Source organism: Trypanosoma rangeli, assembly GCF_003719475.1.
Source record: "Trypanosoma rangeli strain AM80 chromosome Unknown Tra_15.4_contig_00158, whole genome shotgun sequence".
Classification (NCBI taxonomy): domain Eukaryota; phylum Euglenozoa; class Kinetoplastea; order Trypanosomatida; family Trypanosomatidae; genus Trypanosoma; species Trypanosoma rangeli.
The window spans coordinates 1-16278 of NW_021705895.1; the positions used below are offsets into that span (position 1 = coordinate 1).

Below are 16278 nucleotides of genomic sequence, written 5' to 3' on the forward strand. Positions count from 1 at the left end.
CCCGTCGAGCAGTCACGCTTGCCGGCTGCTCATCGTTGCCAAAAGTCATCGCCACTCCGCCCGTCGAGCAGTCACGTTTGCCGGCTGCTCATCGTTGCCAAAAGTCATCGCCATTCCGCCCCGTCGAGCAGTCACGCTTGCCGGCTGCTCATCGTTGCCAAAAGTCATCGCCACTCCGCCCCGTCGAGCAGTCGCGCCTTCGTGTATATCTTCATTTTCACAGTGTGTTGTATTATTCGCCACCGATGACGACGCAGTTTCAGTAGATCCCTTAATATTTTGTTCGGTTGGCAACACATTAGGGTATCGGGGTGCCAACGCACTTTTTTCTCCTTGACCTGCCGTAAGGGATGTCCTAGCGTCCTGCAAGGTGGGAACAACACCACTTTTCGTTTGCTGAGTGGAGCGTTTACGCGTTGTAGCGCTACTTTTATTTGGGAAAAAACCAATCTGCATGGCGGTGCGATATCCGACGTCACTGATACATTCTGTGCTTCCAAAAATAATGGGCATCCACTGCACATCATCCTGCAACGCGGGAAGCGGCTGCACTGGGATCGAGTACCACGTGTGGTCAAGAAGCCCGTGACACGTCACGCCCTCAGACTTGTCGCCTCTTAGTAGTCCGAGGTGAGTGTGCCGCTCCCTATCAAGCACTGCCATTGAAACGACTGGTCGAATAACACCATGGCGAAGTTGATGCTGAGCAGCAGAGGAGTTGGAAAGAAGGCGAAAAAGATTGACAACTTCACTCTTTCCAAGCGTATGTTCACTCGTATTGCTCACTTCACTAGAGGCAGTGGTTCCCTTGGCCTGCTCCTGTTCCTTCCCACAGAGAAGGACGCCCTTCTCTAAAAGGCTCTCCTTCTTGTGTTTTGGGTTACCGGAGACATTGTTGCAGGAGAGTGACGTGGTGAGAGTAAGGAATCCGTCGGTCTTTGAGAAAAGCTGAGGTAACGGCGCCCGTGCCTCACTGGATCCATTCCCTCTCCGCGGGATTGCAGGCTGGGGCGACGAACTCCTGCCGTCACGAGTGCCAGATTTCTTCGCCGCAGCAATTGGGTCAGGTGACGCAGCACGTGACACCTGATTGGAACAGACAAGCCCTTCTACGCCACCACCACCAGCGCTTGTCCCACCCGCTCCCTCGTGTGTCGGTCCTGTGTTGGCGTGACTCGAAACTGAGATGGTGGGAGACGACCACGGCGCAGCTGTCAGGTCCGACACAAGCGTGATGCTCACTGTGCGTGCATCATACGCGGCGCGACTAGACTTGGCGTAGTAGAGCGGATTGTTTTCGTCAGTCACAAGATGGTAACAGTCACATGGGGCAAAGGAGTACACAAGACGACGGGCAACCAGCGCAGAAGACGAGTTACTGGTGGAGGCCCCAGTCTCAGTAACATTAGGTGTGGTAGAAGTGTGGGCCGCCGTTTCCTTTTCTTCATTTTCACTTGTATGGCCTGCACCAACCAGCATCGTGTAGCAACGCAGTATCTTATTGCACTTGGAGAAAAATTTTTCCATGGTGGCATCGTTCTCCGTGCAATACCTGTCAGGCATTTCAAAGGCCAACATTTCATGCATGGTGTCATTCATGTAATTGTCGGTAGACAAAGTGAAAACCGGTGAATTATTCAAAGTGGGAGAGACGCCACCGCAGAAGCGTGCCTCCTCTCGTTTATTCGTGTAGTATTGTTGCTCCTCAGGCGTGAAACGGCTAAGTGGTACCTTGAATGCGGCAAACTGCAGTGATCGCGGCGCGGTATGAGAACCTGTGCCCTGCGTCGCAGCCACGTTGTAAATCATAGTACCATCCAAAACACGAAAACCCGTCATGTCTTTACCTAGACGCACAAACTCTTCTCCAATAGACGGAGTTGCGTGCTCCCATGCGCAGGTCTCTGATGTAGCGGTGTCAGACTGCAAAAATCCACCAAGATCGGTACTTCTGTAACTCGTCCTGTTGGTGTCACTTTGTCGTTGACAATACAACTGCTGCTGCTCCCTCGTAAGTTCAGGCAACAAAATAAAGTAAGTGTCGTTGTAGTGAAGATCGGTCAAAGAATCTGCCGGTTTTTTTCCACTCTTCTCTCCCTCTCCTTGTGGCTCTTCTACGCCGTCTTTGCGCGCTGCAAAACCACTAGAAGACGTATTTGATGACAGCAAGGCATTGAGGTGCGATGGAAATGTCCGGAAACGCAGCTCTGGTGGAAGAAAGCTCTGCGTTCCCTGCAATGACGCAAGCTCCTCGCAGCTCAGTGTCGTGCTTGGAAGGGGCGGAGATGAAAGGTGGGTGATGACAAGGAGGTAGACATGTTCGAGCGTGTCAAGGTGTTCGTAGGGAAAGCGCTGATGCAGCGCCGTCAGCAGTGCGCGATGCAGTACATCTGCCTGTTCCTCCACCGAGACGTAAGCACCCGATGATTCGTTCTGCTTGCCCAACGCTGGCATTGCAGGGGTGGGTTCTGCATCTGCAGACACGCCCAAGCTGCACGACTTCTTGGTTGACCCCAGTTGGCACACCTCCTGCGGTAATGCAAGCTGATGCAGCTGCATTCTAAAGTAGTCTACCTCGGGTTCGAGGAACAACATCTTTTCCCTCCACTGCTACACAAGCGTAGGTCCGGCAAGACAAGTCAAAAAACGCGCACAACAAAACCAAAGAAGTAAGGAATGACACACACACACACACACACTTCCCTTCCGTCTATATGTCTGTCAGGAGGAATTCGTGTGATTATCCTCCACTCGTGTAAAATCGTGTGTCAAGCTGAGTGAGTAACTGAGTTGGAGGACACGAAGGATAGGTGCTTCTAACAAAATAAATACCACACGTCTAGATAGTCTAAGAGGTCAAGAACGCACACGTCACTCTGTCCCTGAGATGTGGATAAAATAGAGTCAAAGCAAACATCCAAAAGAAGAGTGAAGACAAAAACGCAGAGAAATGAACAACAAGCGCAACTGAAGGGCAGCGAGAAAGAAATAAAGAGAAAATATTTAAATTGTGCTGAAGTCCAATCCCCTCCCCCCCCCACACACACACACAGAGAGAGTGAGAGAGAGTGAGTGAGAGAAAAAAAACACAAACAAACAAGCTCTCTACCCTATCCTTGAGTTGTTTTCCCACACTTCCATTTACCCACTTCCAAGCACACCAACACTACACATCTAATACGGGAAAGGCCCTGCACATGATGCTTCTCCCTTTCACCTCGTGACCAAAGTCGTAAAGCAGACAACGGGCATCACAACGGGCGACACATCCTTTTTTCCTTACCGTTGCCATAAATTCCGCTACCTATTATCCGTCTAGACTGACACCGAGGCGCAAGCACTGTCACAACCGCAAGCACCTCAATAATGGCAGGCAGTCGCTCCAGTATTTCGCCGTCGGTCTCACAACTTTGCATTAGGATTTCAATGCGTGAAGCTGAATTATCCGCAGCAGAGCGGAGAGACAAGCGCGTGTCCACGTCAATGATGGTGCGTGTTGTGTTCCATATTGTGGTGGAAGGCCAGTGTGTGTGGTTTCCAGTGTACAATGAGGGAGCGTGCGAGACGAACCGAGCAAACCCCGCGACCCAACTTGTCACGCTGAGCTGACCATCTGTGGGGTTGGCATGCGGCGCCACCTGCAAACCACCGCCGAACCACCGCCCGTTAGCGAAGGCCAAAGTTGAGGATTTCAAATAAATCCATCGGCCCGGCACGTCTGTGTCGTCTATGGCGGCTACAATATCTTCTGGCGTCTTGGCCTCCTTGCCGCACTGATCAGAGTAAAATGGATTGACGACCGTTTTTTCCATACGCGGCGGAAGCCGTACGATCTGAGGCAACGCTCTCACCTTGGACATCATACGCGTAGTAATTGGCTCCAAAGCGCAGGGGCTCCGTCGCTGGAAGCGCCTCCGTTGCCGCAGATCTCTTCACCCATTTAAAGTCACGTTGTACCCCCCGAAGCGCCACGTCATTCATGACGAGGTGTTGGTGTAGCAGATCACTGCCAATGCGGCGCGGGACGAGGCTGTTTGACGGCAGTGAGGCAAATTCAGGTAGGGCAACAAGGCGAAATGGCTTTGGCCGCACCTGATACACAGAGACTATAGACGCCACAGCGAACATTAGTTTGCCCCCCAACAAGGACAGAAGTTTGCTTTCCTTATACGCCTCACATTTCTCAATAACATCACAAGACATTCCACATGAGCATTCATTGATAAAAAAATGGTTTCGGCCGCTGCGAGGAAAAAACACACGCGCCACGTCCACGTCATACACCTCAAACTCAAGTGGCGGCAAATCATTCGTTTTATATGTATTACCCTCTGTCACGGCGGTGGTACTAGATTCCTCACCAGAATGGGTACCATTTGTACCCGTTAGTACCTGCGCCGAGGTGGTAGGGGAGGAACATGGCGGGAGGTGCTCCCAGACGCTGCGCAGAAGTTTAACGAACTCTTGTGCATTGCGGCAGCCCAACCCCAATTTGGCAAAGTCCGTGCCCGTGCCTGCGGGAATGTAAATCAAAGGTGGGAGAAAGTGCCGCAATATAGATCGGTCTTCCAGCGATTGCCAGTAGTACTGCATTGAGTCCATGTCACTTGTAGAACTTGCATCGCTTTGCATACACGTTGGTATGATTTCCCGAAACGCTTCCAAGGTACCACGACACATGCCGTTAACGACATCACTTAAAGAGCCGTCTCCTCCGACGGCTACAAAAACGTGCAGCGAATCCACGTTTTCTTTCTGACTCATGCTCGTCGTCTTCATGCTATACTCTGTCGCTGCGGCAACCTCATCATTGAGGCAACGACGCAGGCGAGACATTACCACCATCTTCGTGAGATGTTGCGCCACCTCTCGCCCGCGTATGTTCTGTTCCGTGGCAACAATGTCAACCCGTATTCCGCCCTGACACGAGCAGTTCGTCGTTGCATCGTTAGCAGCAGGGCCTAACTTATGCGGTGCTTCAGTGAAGGACAAGAACGACGGCGATGTGGGTTTTAAAGGCGAGATTGGTGAATGATTGGCATTCCGGCTTACTGTGGCACCATTGCTCGATATCAACTCGCTAGCAACACGCACTCGAGCAACACAGTCACCGAACTCCATCCGCAGCATCCTCTCGATGCGCCGCTGGAGGAGTTCGCCCTTCCCTTGGCCACTCGTCGGGTTGATGATAACCCAAGCCTGCAGCCGAGGCGGCTTACCGGATTCCTGCACCCTGCTGTTCCGAGAAGACATTTTTCTTTTTTGTTCCCGCAACAGCACCCCTTCAACTCGCCTTGTGCACCACTAAGGCCCAGCCCCATTACGCGGCGTGATCCAAAAAAAAAAAAAAGAATAATAATAATAATAATAATTGACAACAGTCAACGTCCAACAAAAATATGAGAATTGTGGCGAGGAGGGGCACGACAATACCATCCAGAGCAGGGATGCAAAGAAGGGGTAGTCGGTTGCCGATTGCATTTTTTGCTTCGGCTGTAATAAGTATCATGCGTGCGTATAATGAAGTTTGTCTGCATGTGTATGCTGCACGGCAACAGTGGGCGCACGGGTGTGCAAAAAAAGCGAGCAAATAAAACAAATGCTAAGAGTGGCAGCTGGTCCCGACGCCATGTTTCCCTCCCTCCACTACAAACAGAAACACAAACACCAATACAACCTACAAAAAAAAAAAAAAAAGAATACAATGCTCGATCCAAAGACGACCTAAACGACACAGTGTCTTGCCTCCATTCAAACCCCATCCTCTCCATCCTAATTTCCTGGCAACGGCGGAGCGCGTTGGGAGAAAAAAAGGGCGTCCGCATGAAGAATCCATCAAAAATCAATCAAACATGAGGTATTAAAGGAGTAAAAAGAAGAAGAAAAAATGCTTAAAAAACAACGACTAGGAAATACGCAGAGATAAGTGAAGCTCAACGGGAAAAGAAATAAAACCACTTCAACTGTACGAAGAAGAACAATGATGTCCCCATCACCCCTTATTATCCCTAGTGAAACGAAGGAAGTGTCAAGAGTGCGGAAAGGCTAAGGCCACACCACAGAAATGGACTCAACCCAGAGAGTAAAACGAAGGTAAAAGGCCAAAAAATAATAATAAATCATCATCGCACTTTGCCTTTTTCCTTCCCACCAGTAACAGTTGCACATGCAATAACGTTTTGCTTCTTTCTTCGCGTGCCTATTCTCTGCCCCCCCTCCCCCTGTTTTGCATCATTTGTCGTATCTTCACTCAGAACGGTCTCCTGTTTCAGAGGCGAGACATTCGACATCCTACGCCTCTCTTCATTTCCTTGGATTTTTCTCGCCCTCCTCCCCACCCTTTTATATTTCTTTATTATTATTATTTTCCTTTTTAGGTCCCGTCAGCCTTCCATCACATCAGGTTCTTGTCCATCTCGTGCGGTTTGTTATGGTCAGCTGCGGCGGTGCCATTACCATTCAGCTTTCTGGACAGCAGTTCTGTTACAGTACGCTCAACGCGTCCCTGCCCTGCTTCAACAGTGTGGCACATCCTATCGCACACAGCGGATAGCTGCAAATGTGCCATCTTCTGCTGACTCTCCAACGCACTCCTTGTCCGCTCGTTCAAGTCTTGACTGAAGGATTTCAACGCCTTTTCCATCGCATTGTGAATACGCTCTGGAAGTTCCTGAAAGACATGTTGAGTGAGTTGCTGCTCCCCCCCATTACTGACTGAACTTTCTCTAAGCAGCTGCTGATCCTCGTGCATAATCCTCAGATGTTTTGACAAGGTCTGGTCGAGTTGACCTTGAAGCTTCCTCTGCATAGCCTCCAACTCCTCCCGCACATCGAGAGTAATCTGCTGCTTTGAAGAAAAGGCACTCATACACTCCGCAAGACGTTCCTCCAAGCGTCGGGTAGAGCCCACGAGTTCGTTCATGACGCCGGACGGGACATCATCGCCCCCAGTCTGCTGCTGATCTATTTTATCACCGATGCGCTCCACTTCCTTTCGAAGTGCCTCCATCACGATTTGCGTCTGGCGCAGCTGCCGCTGAACATTCTCAAACTCTTTTGTGGCATCTATGAGGGCTTCTCTCTCACTCTGAAGCCCCTCCATAAGTTCTATCACGCGCTCTCGCGACCAGTACTCCACAAGCTTGCTCAGGGTACTCACAAGATGATCGGTGGATTTTTCATGACGCAGTGCCACCTCCTCCAATGCGTTGGCTACAACTGAGCGTAGCACATTTTCCGAAAGAGACTCCGAAGAATGTTGACTGGCGTCTTGACCACAACGGCGCAAAGTTAAGGGGGGCAAGACTCCGCTCCCTTCTTTCCTTACTTCCATGTTGCTCTGCTGCCTATGACTAGCCTCCTCACCACCGTCTATGCTTGCGCTCCGAAGCGCAAAGATAACATTCTTCTCAGTAAAGCAAGTGGGTACAGTCACCACAGCAACATCGGCCAGCGACGAAAGAGACTGTTGAAGGTTTTTTTGATACTCCTGGCACATGAGCTTTGCGTCCTCCTCGATAACGAAGGAGGCGCCGAGAAGCAGCAAAACTGGCACCCGATGTGTAGTTTGAACGTCCAACTTGTTTCCTTCCTTGCCTGTTTTCCGCCGGCACTCCTCTTCAAATACTTGTGTGATGGTGATAAGTGGCGTGCGGCAAGCCCCTGCACCGGTCAGTCTATAATACAAAGCATACACCTCTCCACCGCCATACACGGGGAGGTTCAACATATCGGCAACTCGTACTCTGTCAACGTAGCCAGAGAAAAGGGTCTTCTCCACCTCCTTTGGAGGCTGAAACGGCGCTGCCAGTGACAAGCGAAACATTTGCTGTAATGACTCCCGCGTGTCCTTTTGGGTAGGCGGAACGGAGGAGACTCGCACCTTGACCGCCCCAGGGGGTGGTGTGTAGGACAGCGAGAGAGATTCATCCGCATTCGTATTGTTGTCTACTTTTTCCTTTTTTATACCCTTATTCAAAGGAGTAGGTGTCTTTGGCTCACTCGTTGTTGTTGTTGTCGTCGTCGTCGCCGTTGTCGCTATTGACGTCTTCTTGGGAGGTAGACTCTTCGGTGTGCCTTTACCTCCGGCGACTGCCGCTCAGTTTTCCCCTCATTGCCATCCCCTGCGGCAGCCTCCCGTTGTTCCTTTACAGGTACCTCAGAGGCAGCGCTGACGGTGGCATCCCCCGGCGCCTCCATCGCCTTTTCTACATTCTTCGCCTCCAGTTTGCTTTCCCAAAGACTCTTTAAAATCGGCTTGACGACAGTCGACTGCTCAGCGTCCATAACGATGGCAGTGGCATTTTTAAAGCGCTCCCGCTGCTGCAGGGCAGTGGACAGGACGAACTCACTTGCGTCAGCATCGTCCTTATCCAGTGACGTCTGAACAAGAACAAGTAACGGATGTGAATGCTCGGAGTTGAGTTGCAGCTTAGAAACGTCATCGCCACATGTAATGACGAATCGCAAAATGGAAGCGGCGCTGTTGTTGGCGTCTCCCGCGGTGCCGTCAATCGTCAGAACGTTGGCCGTTGAGGGAAGCGACTTCTGCAGAAGCTGCGCAAGGTCGTCCGTCTTGTATGCCGGGCAAATGCTAGCAGGCAGTGTCTTTCCCTCGTCAGCGTGCGTCGACTTCCCGTTCGGCCCGGGCGCGTTGTAACCGACAGTTCGCATGGCGGCCTGCGATGCCCGATGGCGCGTTGCTGTGGGCCTTGAGCTGAGCCGTCGAACACAGCGAAACATGAGGATTTTGCGATTATCGACAAACGCAACTGCAGCCCCGCCTATGCAAATATGGACAACGATTAATGGAAGTGCGAGCCACTGCCTTATTTTCTCCCTTCTTACTCGTTTCTCGTATTACAGGTCTTCTTTTCGTTAGTCCCGCTCAAGCAAAGGAAACTGACACACACACACACAAGACTGACAAAGAGGCAGCTGTGTGGCTTCGCCTCGCGCACCCCATCAAATAATGATGGTAAAAAGGAGCAACAAAAAAAGATCAACCAAACAGATACGAATGCGCAGCCTCTTCTCCCCTCACATTCACACACAGGCAGAAGCCATACAAAGGCAGAAGCAAGAGAGTAGTGAGGGGAGACGCAGATAAGGAAGCAAAAAACTTCATCAATGGTTCATTGACGCAAAAACAAAAACGACAATACCAACAATAATGATAGTATGATGTGCATCCGTAAACCACAAAAAAAAAAAGGATTGAAGAAGCGGCCACGTGGACGACGACCAGAAACTTTTCAGTATGGACTTCATCCACTTTTTCTTCTGCACCCACACATATCATTATTTGTTACTTCCCCTTTTATAGTGGTACCCCTTATACGTTGCGCGCGGTGTCTACCTCCTCGTACGGACCAGAGTCCACGTACAACACGTAATCGTCACGGTGCTGCACCGGGTACTCAACATCCCAGAGTGTCAACCCATAAACCGGGGCGGGGGGAAATCGCTCTCGCTTGAACCGATGCCGCGACGGTTCAAAGCCGCTCTGCAGTGCCTGTTGTAACTCAAGCTCATCCCAAAGACCGTGACCCGCAGCCTTCAACAGACTCACCATGTTGCGGATTTGGTGTCGTAAAAAAGACTTGCCAACAAACCAAATCAGTACCTCGTCGTCTTGCCGTACCACCTCCAGGCGGTCAATGGTTCGGATTGTCGGCAAATTGGTGGAGGCACGGTAGTACTCCTTGGCATGAGCACCCGGCTGAACAACACGCTGGCCATACTCATTGAATGTTGGAAGTGCAGCCGCACGTGCCAAGTTGCTGGAACCCTTTTCTATAACCACTTTTGGCGCCTTTCCACGTGTGACTCGCGTCGATTCCCCGGTGGCAGTGGGTTGGTAATGCTCATCTAAAGCGGCTCCTGTAGATAGACCAGATGGACTTACTGCAGCTCGGCGAAGTGCATTTGCCATCTTGGGATCTGCAAAGTAGCCAAAATCTTTCGTTCCTTCCAACGCCTTGGCGAAACGTTGCATGCGGGGAACATCCAAGTGACGGTCCACGTGCCATTGTAAACCGGCATCAAAAAGTGGTGGTGCAACACGATTAAGAATGCGGTACAAGTACACGCGTCTCACACCACTATGGCGTGCGTGAAAGTCTTGATTTTTACACCGTTGACAGCTAAGAATAGCAAGGGGTTGCTGCCGCTTCTCTAACCACATCGTGGCCCGCTGAATAATTGTGCGTGGTTGCAATTCAATATGACTAGGCACATCTAGGTGGCAGCAGAGTCGCCGAACAGATACCCCAACTTCGGGAATAACACCTGCAACTACCTTAACACTGTGCACATCCAGGGCTACTGCCAGTGCCTCCTCCAGCACAGTTCGAGCATGATATCGACTGCTCATTGATTTCTCATCGGAAGCCTTTGCCAGATCGTTGGAATCCGGTGCAAGAGGGACACGCCGCACAATTCCGTCCGATGTCGTCTCCCTTCGATACAATTGGCGTGAGGTGCTTTTCCACCATCCATCAAAGTCGCTGCCTTGATACTGTACGTCTACACGATAACGCGTATTTCCCGGCGAAATAATCTGCTGACCTGGAACGTACGCTTCTCCGGCTGCCATTGTTCCTGCGTGCCCTTCCGTGCAACGTGCTGGAGGGAAATACAAAAAGGCATCATCCAAAAGCTCCTGCTCTACGGTTTCCACTGCAACAAGAGAAGAGGATGCCCCTTCACCTCCAAAGAGGTTCTGCAAACTCTTCATTTCGTCCTCTTCTGGCGCGGTTGTGATGACTGTAGTGGTGGTCTGTGCAGAAAGTGTTCTTCCAGGCTCCTGCTGAAAGCTCCTGCGCTGCACACTGTCCTGAAAAAGCTGCGTTATGGCTTCTGTCGCAGCGCTTTGCTGCTGCTCTTCGTTGCGCCACTTGCGGCTGCCCCATGAGCCTTTCACTGGCACCGACTCTCCCTCTACGCGTTCCACTGTGTGCTGTTCCGCGCCACCACTGCCCTCCTCGCCATCCTTCGATCTGTTACCAAGGCCTCGCCGACCACTCACAGCAACAGCGTGAACGCAAAGAGGCGGCGGAGAAAAGTGTAGATCGCTTCCTGCAAAAGCCACCCTTCGTAGTAATGAAGAGAAGGCAACTCGTGGTGGTGTGCGGACGCATGCAGCCACAGCCCACATTTGATGTGTGCAGGATGGCAAGTATCCTCTTTTTTTTCCCCTTTGTTTCTCTTTCCAAGTCCGAGGTCATACGGCGACGACGCAACGGCAGATGACAGTTCAAAAAAAAAAAAAAGAGTTTCAGGCCGAAAAAAAAATTATGTGGTAATAATAAGAGTAATATGAGTGATAATAATGACTACTCGTTTAGCATCGAATCCAACGCTCAGTACCTTTCGGTTATTCTCGTTCATTTCCATCCTCACTGCACACGCAACACTTACGCACGCCTTCAAGAGGACGTTTGTATTGGTGCGCCTACTGGCATTCACCCCGGGGAGCTGGCGCAACGATTATGGGGCTCCAGGAATCCACAGTACGCCAGTTGCAAAGATCGTCGCCAGAAAATAAACAAAAACGTGGAGTCAGCGTAATGGTGTGTTACAACAACAAAAGGCGTTCTTTTGAGCAGCTCAACATAAAAAAAAAAAAAAGAACCCCAGTCGGGCAAATAAACAGCGCACTTCTCAGAAACGTACGTAATGCAACAGTAAAATTATTTCACCATCTCGCGATGTATGCCATCTCCATTGTTTCATTGGCCTTGTTCGTTGTGAGTGGGAGTTTATAATTATTATTATTTTTTCACTGTTTGTTTCCTTCTCATTCCATCTTAAACGTTGCTCCGTACGGTGTTGATGGCAATGCTCAGCCTGTTATAACGCCTCATCATCGTCACTTACAAGTCGTATTCAACCACTTCAGAAAAATTCCTTTTTTTTTTTTGTCTCTCTGACCTTGTTTCTACTTTCGTCTACACATGTTGATTTGCTTTTCCTCCCACCTCTCCCTCACCTCGTTTCTCTAACGTCGCGGCTACCACCTCTTTTCATAGTACAATATACAACATACTACCGGCTTCGTATGTCCGATGAAGCAGGTGGACTGTACGCGGTCGGTGAGCAGCCCTGTCCACATCCGCAGGTAATGGTCGCTGCTTGCCGTAAAGAGATAACGGCCGCAATCACTGAAAACGCAATCCCACACCCACCGTAGGTGTCCCGTTAAAGGCTTCAATGCGATAAATTTCAGTACGCCTGTGCTATGGAGCTGTGTGTTATCTTCAATGTTCAGCGACTGGACAACAGAGAACTGCAGTAAGGAAGCATCAGCAAAGTCAGCGGGAGAAGCTGATGCCTTCTCATCTGTTTTTGCCGCTGATCCATCCGCTATTCTCTCATCCGCGTCCGATGAACCCTTTTGACCTGTTCCACTCTGTGATGTTTCCAACGTTTTCGCTTCAGCTCCGTTCGGTTTATCAGCCGAGCCACATTGTGAATCTTCTTCTCCTGCCATAGGTTGTAATAACGATGCCACTGCTAGAGCCACTTCTGGGGCTCTTGGTTGTGCCATGCGCCTTGCCTGCAACCTATCCACTCCCTCGGAAGACATTGGCGCTGCTGCAGACATAGTGTTCTCGTTCTCCTGCCCGTTGAAAATGTCATCCCCACTGCGTCTTGCTTCGAATGCCGTACCCTGTTGAAGCTCCTTCGGAATGAGAAAGCGGCCGACGGTGTAGTCGGCGCAACACGTGACCAACAGATCCGTACTGGGGGATATAGCCACCTTGAGGATGTACTTGTAATGCGCCTGAAAGGAATAAAACACCTCCATCAAAAACTGTTGCAAAGCTGGCAATTGCTTAGGAAAGGATATCTTTGAAGGCTCTTCTGATTCTGTCTTTTGATCTTCAAACAACGCCGTAGGTTGAACAGCTTTAAGTTCCGGAGTCGCAAACGCAGGCGTTTGTGACTCCTCCCCATGCGCTTGCGCGCATGACCCAAAGACGTTACCCTTCAACCCACCCGCATCCACCTCGTTACCAACGGCGGTGGGTCGACAGACACCCTCTAACTGAAAAGAACCAACGTCATGCACAGCATTGGCACCACGGTCTGCAGAGTTCTTGCGGTGCTTGGTGTTGACTGCTCCGCCCATTGGATTTTTCAACTCCATCGCCCCACCGGATTCTAGTTTAGTTTCGTTGTCAGGAAGTGGCTCTGTCGAAGAACCAGAACCACGTGCCTTCTTCAGAAAGCGCAAAAAGTGCAACTTACCTGCGTTTGTTGCGGCCACAGCCCAACGCGCCAACGGCTCGACCGCAATGCTTCGAATGGCTGTGTAGTCCGTGTCAAAGGCAATTTCTTGTAACGGTTTCTGCCCATAGAGAATTCCATCAGTATTCTGCATCTGTTGCGTCGCCACCTCCATAATAGTAGGAAGGTGCCATACAGAGACGCGACCTATCTGCGACCCTGTAAACAACGTCTGACGATCTGGCGAAAGAGCGCTGCAGGTGATGGCCACATTAGTAGAAATGTCCCATATAAGCTGCAGCGTATTTGAATTAGTCGCGTTAAAAAAACGAATATGACCATCTTCTGAGGTAGCGTAGAGCGCGGTAGATAATTCAACACATGCATCATCCTGAGACAGCCGCAGCGTGGACGTGAGGTCAACGGTTCCAGTAAGAAAACTGCTGGTAGAGTTCTCGTTGGAGGAGCCAAAAAATGAGATGACGCCCCGCTTCAGATGCAGTGGAAAACTCCCGAGACTCGTAAAATTCATGGCGGATTGATTCTCATAAGATGACATGATCGGTGGCGCTTGATTGTTCGTACCACCGCCGGTCCCACCACTTGCCGCTGCCGCAGTATTTGGTGCCCCAATGTCGTACACACGCACGAGGCCGAACCCTGCCACGACAAGATACGTTGTGTCTGGAATCAACAGCAGTGCATTCACCTGAGAGTCCTGAAATGAGAAGCAACGCACCGTGCGACCAGAAGCGCCATCCCAAAAGCGTATTTGTTTATCGTACGAGGCGGAGATGAGAAATGCGGCGCACATTTGTAATGAAACCTCACGCCTGATGGCAGTATGCAGTCTCGCAAAAAATAATAATCTTCTGCCTCCCGACACACACACACACCTGCACGAAAGTATCCCCTCCCCTTTTGCTCACACTCCAAGAGCCAGTAAAAATCCAACTTTTAAAAGCTGCAAAAAAGTAATTATGAGCAAAGATCCCCTAAAGCGCCGCTATTTTATATATTTATATTTCGCTCCTGCGATTAACGCCTCGCTAAATAATAAAAGAGGGTGCGTCACTGTGGGGGAATAAATGTCTCCTCAACTCCCTCGTCCCCTTTCACTTTCCTTCTAGTGTGTCAAACTCTCAGATCTCGCTAAGGGTCGTTGGGTGAAATCCTAGAAAAACAGCTGTACGTATGCGTGTTCCCCACTTTGTTGGAACGCCATAAAAATAAAAATAAATGCACAATGGGGAGACGTTTCAGAGTTTATATATGGGATTTTACATACACGCATGCGGTATGTAAAGATCCAAAAAATAATAATTTCCAAACATCACAATGATATTCTTCCAGAAGCGTTGTCTAAAAAAAAAAAAATATGTATATGGGCATCATCCACCACACAGTTTGCGTAGGTGCTTCCAAGCACCATCGTCTACAACGCAAAGCAGTGTAGGCTTCACAGCGTTTAGAGACGTCATCCCCAAGACCCCATCGGCTTCATTCCTTCTCTGACTCACTCATAGGTCTTGCCACCTCCACAGAGGGAGGCAAGAAATTGTCTCCAACGACGCGGTAATCCTTAATGCGGCAGTCACGTACGCATGCGTGCAGCAAGACAAGGAGGCGCGGAACGGCTACGGCAACATCCCTCTCCTCACCCCAACCTTTCACGAGAAGGAAAAGTTTCGCGCATACATGAAGAATCGTCTTTCAGATAAAAAAAAAAAAAGAGTCGGGAAGGAGCACTGAGAAGCAGCACAAAAATGGCCAGCTTCGTTGAGAAATCAAAACAAAGAAAAAAAAAGGCAAACACGCAATAAAACATAACTGCAATTACAACACTGGACAATACTGCCTGTGTGATTACCAGCATATGAAAACTTTCATGTGTTGTTGTTTAATTCTTTTTTTTTTTTGTGTTTTCCGTATTTCACTGTTGTTTCCAGCAACGACTACAAGCGAGTAGAAAGACAAAGCAAAACAAAAAACAAAAACAAAAAAAAAGGGAAGTCAGAGGGACACAGGCCAGTGGATACATACAAACCACGAGGTGCACATGCATGACCATGTTGGCGAAAAAAATGCATATTTGCTCGACGTATGCTCCACCGTTGACGAAAAAAAACGAAGGAGAAGGCGGATGGGAGTGAAAGAAGGGCCGCTACGTGATGGCGGTGCACCCCACAGTTACGCCTCCGACCCCGTCCAAGTGATCTCCTCTTTGTTTCGCCCTCTTCCCTTCATCCCACCTCCTCCGTTCTTCACCCTCATCTAAAATACGCATACATATATATCCAGCCCTTTCCCCTCAATGTCTTTTTGGGACCACGTTCTCACATGTCGCTCCATCGCATCGTACTGCAGACGCCCCGTTTTTTTTTTGTGTGTGTGTGTGTGCGTGCTCTCTCTTTTAGCGTCGTTTTTGAGGTCCGTTTCACTTCCCACACCGTTTAAGCAAACATCTCGCACGCATACAAAACACCGCAGACACACACGGCATAAAAAAACACGCAGCGCACCACTAGCATACATCTCACTCGCTCGTACGAGCAGAAAAAAACAACAATAAAAGACACGGTGGTTCCTGCAACGCTGAAACACCGACCAGAATACATCATGATGCATCGAAAGAAGTGAAGATGGAAGGAGGGGGCAGTGGGGGGGGGGGACGCGTTAAGAGGGAGAACTGACAATTGTGACACCATACACCAAAAACAGAAAAACAAAAAGATAGTCAAACATCAGCAACAACAAAAACACACTTGCATGCTTACAATGCTGCAAGCGGAACTGCTGTCTAGCAAAAGACACGCCAACAAGAACAGCACAACACACGTATGCACAGACACAAAGGAAAAAAAGGGCAAAACTGGTATTAGTACGAGAGTGAATAGAAAGCAATGCAGATAAAAAAAAACGCCAAAAGCTCCAAACGCACAAACACACACTCACGCGGGTTGCATGGGCAGCAAGCAAAAAAAAAAAAAACAAGCAAGCAAGCAAAAGAAAACAAAGGCGGAAATGCAAAAGAAAAAGGATATA

The 16278-nt window shown here is 49.8% G+C and overlaps 6 protein-coding genes across 6 annotated transcripts, besides 11 other annotated features; all 6 read right to left on the minus strand.

Moving 5' to 3' along the window:
* Window positions 1-45: 45 nt before the first annotated feature.
* On the minus strand, window positions 46-2595 carry TraAM80_05056 (uncharacterized protein; the record flags this gene model as incomplete). The annotated part of the gene is made up of 1 exon (XM_029381951.1): window positions 46-2595. The coding sequence occupies one exon, from the start codon at window positions 2593-2595 to the stop codon at window positions 46-48; it is 2550 nt and encodes an 849-aa protein (XP_029238338.1).
* An 84-nt stretch (window positions 2596-2679) lies between these two features.
* Window positions 2680-2699: a microsatellite.
* A 352-nt stretch (window positions 2700-3051) lies between these two features.
* Window positions 3052-3080: a microsatellite.
* Window positions 3081-3777: 697 nt separating this feature from the next.
* TraAM80_05057 (putative sphingosine kinase A, B) lies at window positions 3778-5253 on the minus strand (the record flags this gene model as incomplete). The annotated part of the gene is made up of 1 exon (XM_029381952.1): window positions 3778-5253. One exon carries the CDS (start codon window positions 5251-5253, stop codon window positions 3778-3780), a length of 1476 nt encoding a protein of 491 aa, XP_029238339.1.
* An 83-nt stretch (window positions 5254-5336) lies between these two features.
* Window positions 5337-5372: a microsatellite.
* A 276-nt stretch (window positions 5373-5648) lies between these two features.
* Window positions 5649-5696: a sequence feature (A-rich).
* Window positions 5682-5700: a microsatellite.
* A 694-nt stretch (window positions 5701-6394) lies between these two features.
* TraAM80_05058 (uncharacterized protein) lies at window positions 6395-7825 on the minus strand (the record flags this gene model as incomplete). The annotated part of the gene is made up of 1 exon (XM_029381953.1): window positions 6395-7825. The coding sequence occupies one exon, from the start codon at window positions 7823-7825 to the stop codon at window positions 6395-6397; it is 1431 nt and encodes a 476-aa protein (XP_029238340.1).
* A 212-nt stretch (window positions 7826-8037) lies between these two features.
* TraAM80_05059 (uncharacterized protein) lies at window positions 8038-8742 on the minus strand (the record flags this gene model as incomplete). Its single annotated transcript, XM_029381954.1, has 1 exon — window positions 8038-8742. One exon carries the CDS (start codon window positions 8740-8742, stop codon window positions 8038-8040), a length of 705 nt encoding a protein of 234 aa, XP_029238341.1.
* Window positions 8743-9334: 592 nt separating this feature from the next.
* Window positions 9335-11158, minus strand: TraAM80_05060 (putative tRNA pseudouridine synthase A-like protein; the record flags this gene model as incomplete). Its single annotated transcript, XM_029381955.1, has 1 exon — window positions 9335-11158. One exon carries the CDS (start codon window positions 11156-11158, stop codon window positions 9335-9337), a length of 1824 nt encoding a protein of 607 aa, XP_029238342.1.
* Window positions 11159-12013: 855 nt separating this feature from the next.
* Window positions 12014-14047, minus strand: TraAM80_05061 (WD repeat-containing protein wat1; the record flags this gene model as incomplete). Its single annotated transcript, XM_029381956.1, has 1 exon — window positions 12014-14047. The coding sequence occupies one exon, from the start codon at window positions 14045-14047 to the stop codon at window positions 12014-12016; it is 2034 nt and encodes a 677-aa protein (XP_029238343.1).
* A 970-nt stretch (window positions 14048-15017) lies between these two features.
* Window positions 15018-15064: a sequence feature (A-rich).
* A 138-nt stretch (window positions 15065-15202) lies between these two features.
* Window positions 15203-15240: a sequence feature (A-rich).
* A 225-nt stretch (window positions 15241-15465) lies between these two features.
* Window positions 15466-15508: a microsatellite.
* Window positions 15509-15617: 109 nt separating this feature from the next.
* Window positions 15618-15637: a microsatellite.
* A 308-nt stretch (window positions 15638-15945) lies between these two features.
* Window positions 15946-15995: a sequence feature (A-rich).
* Window positions 15996-16210: 215 nt separating this feature from the next.
* Window positions 16211-16250: a sequence feature (A-rich).
* The last annotated feature ends 28 nt before the right edge of the window (window positions 16251-16278 follow it).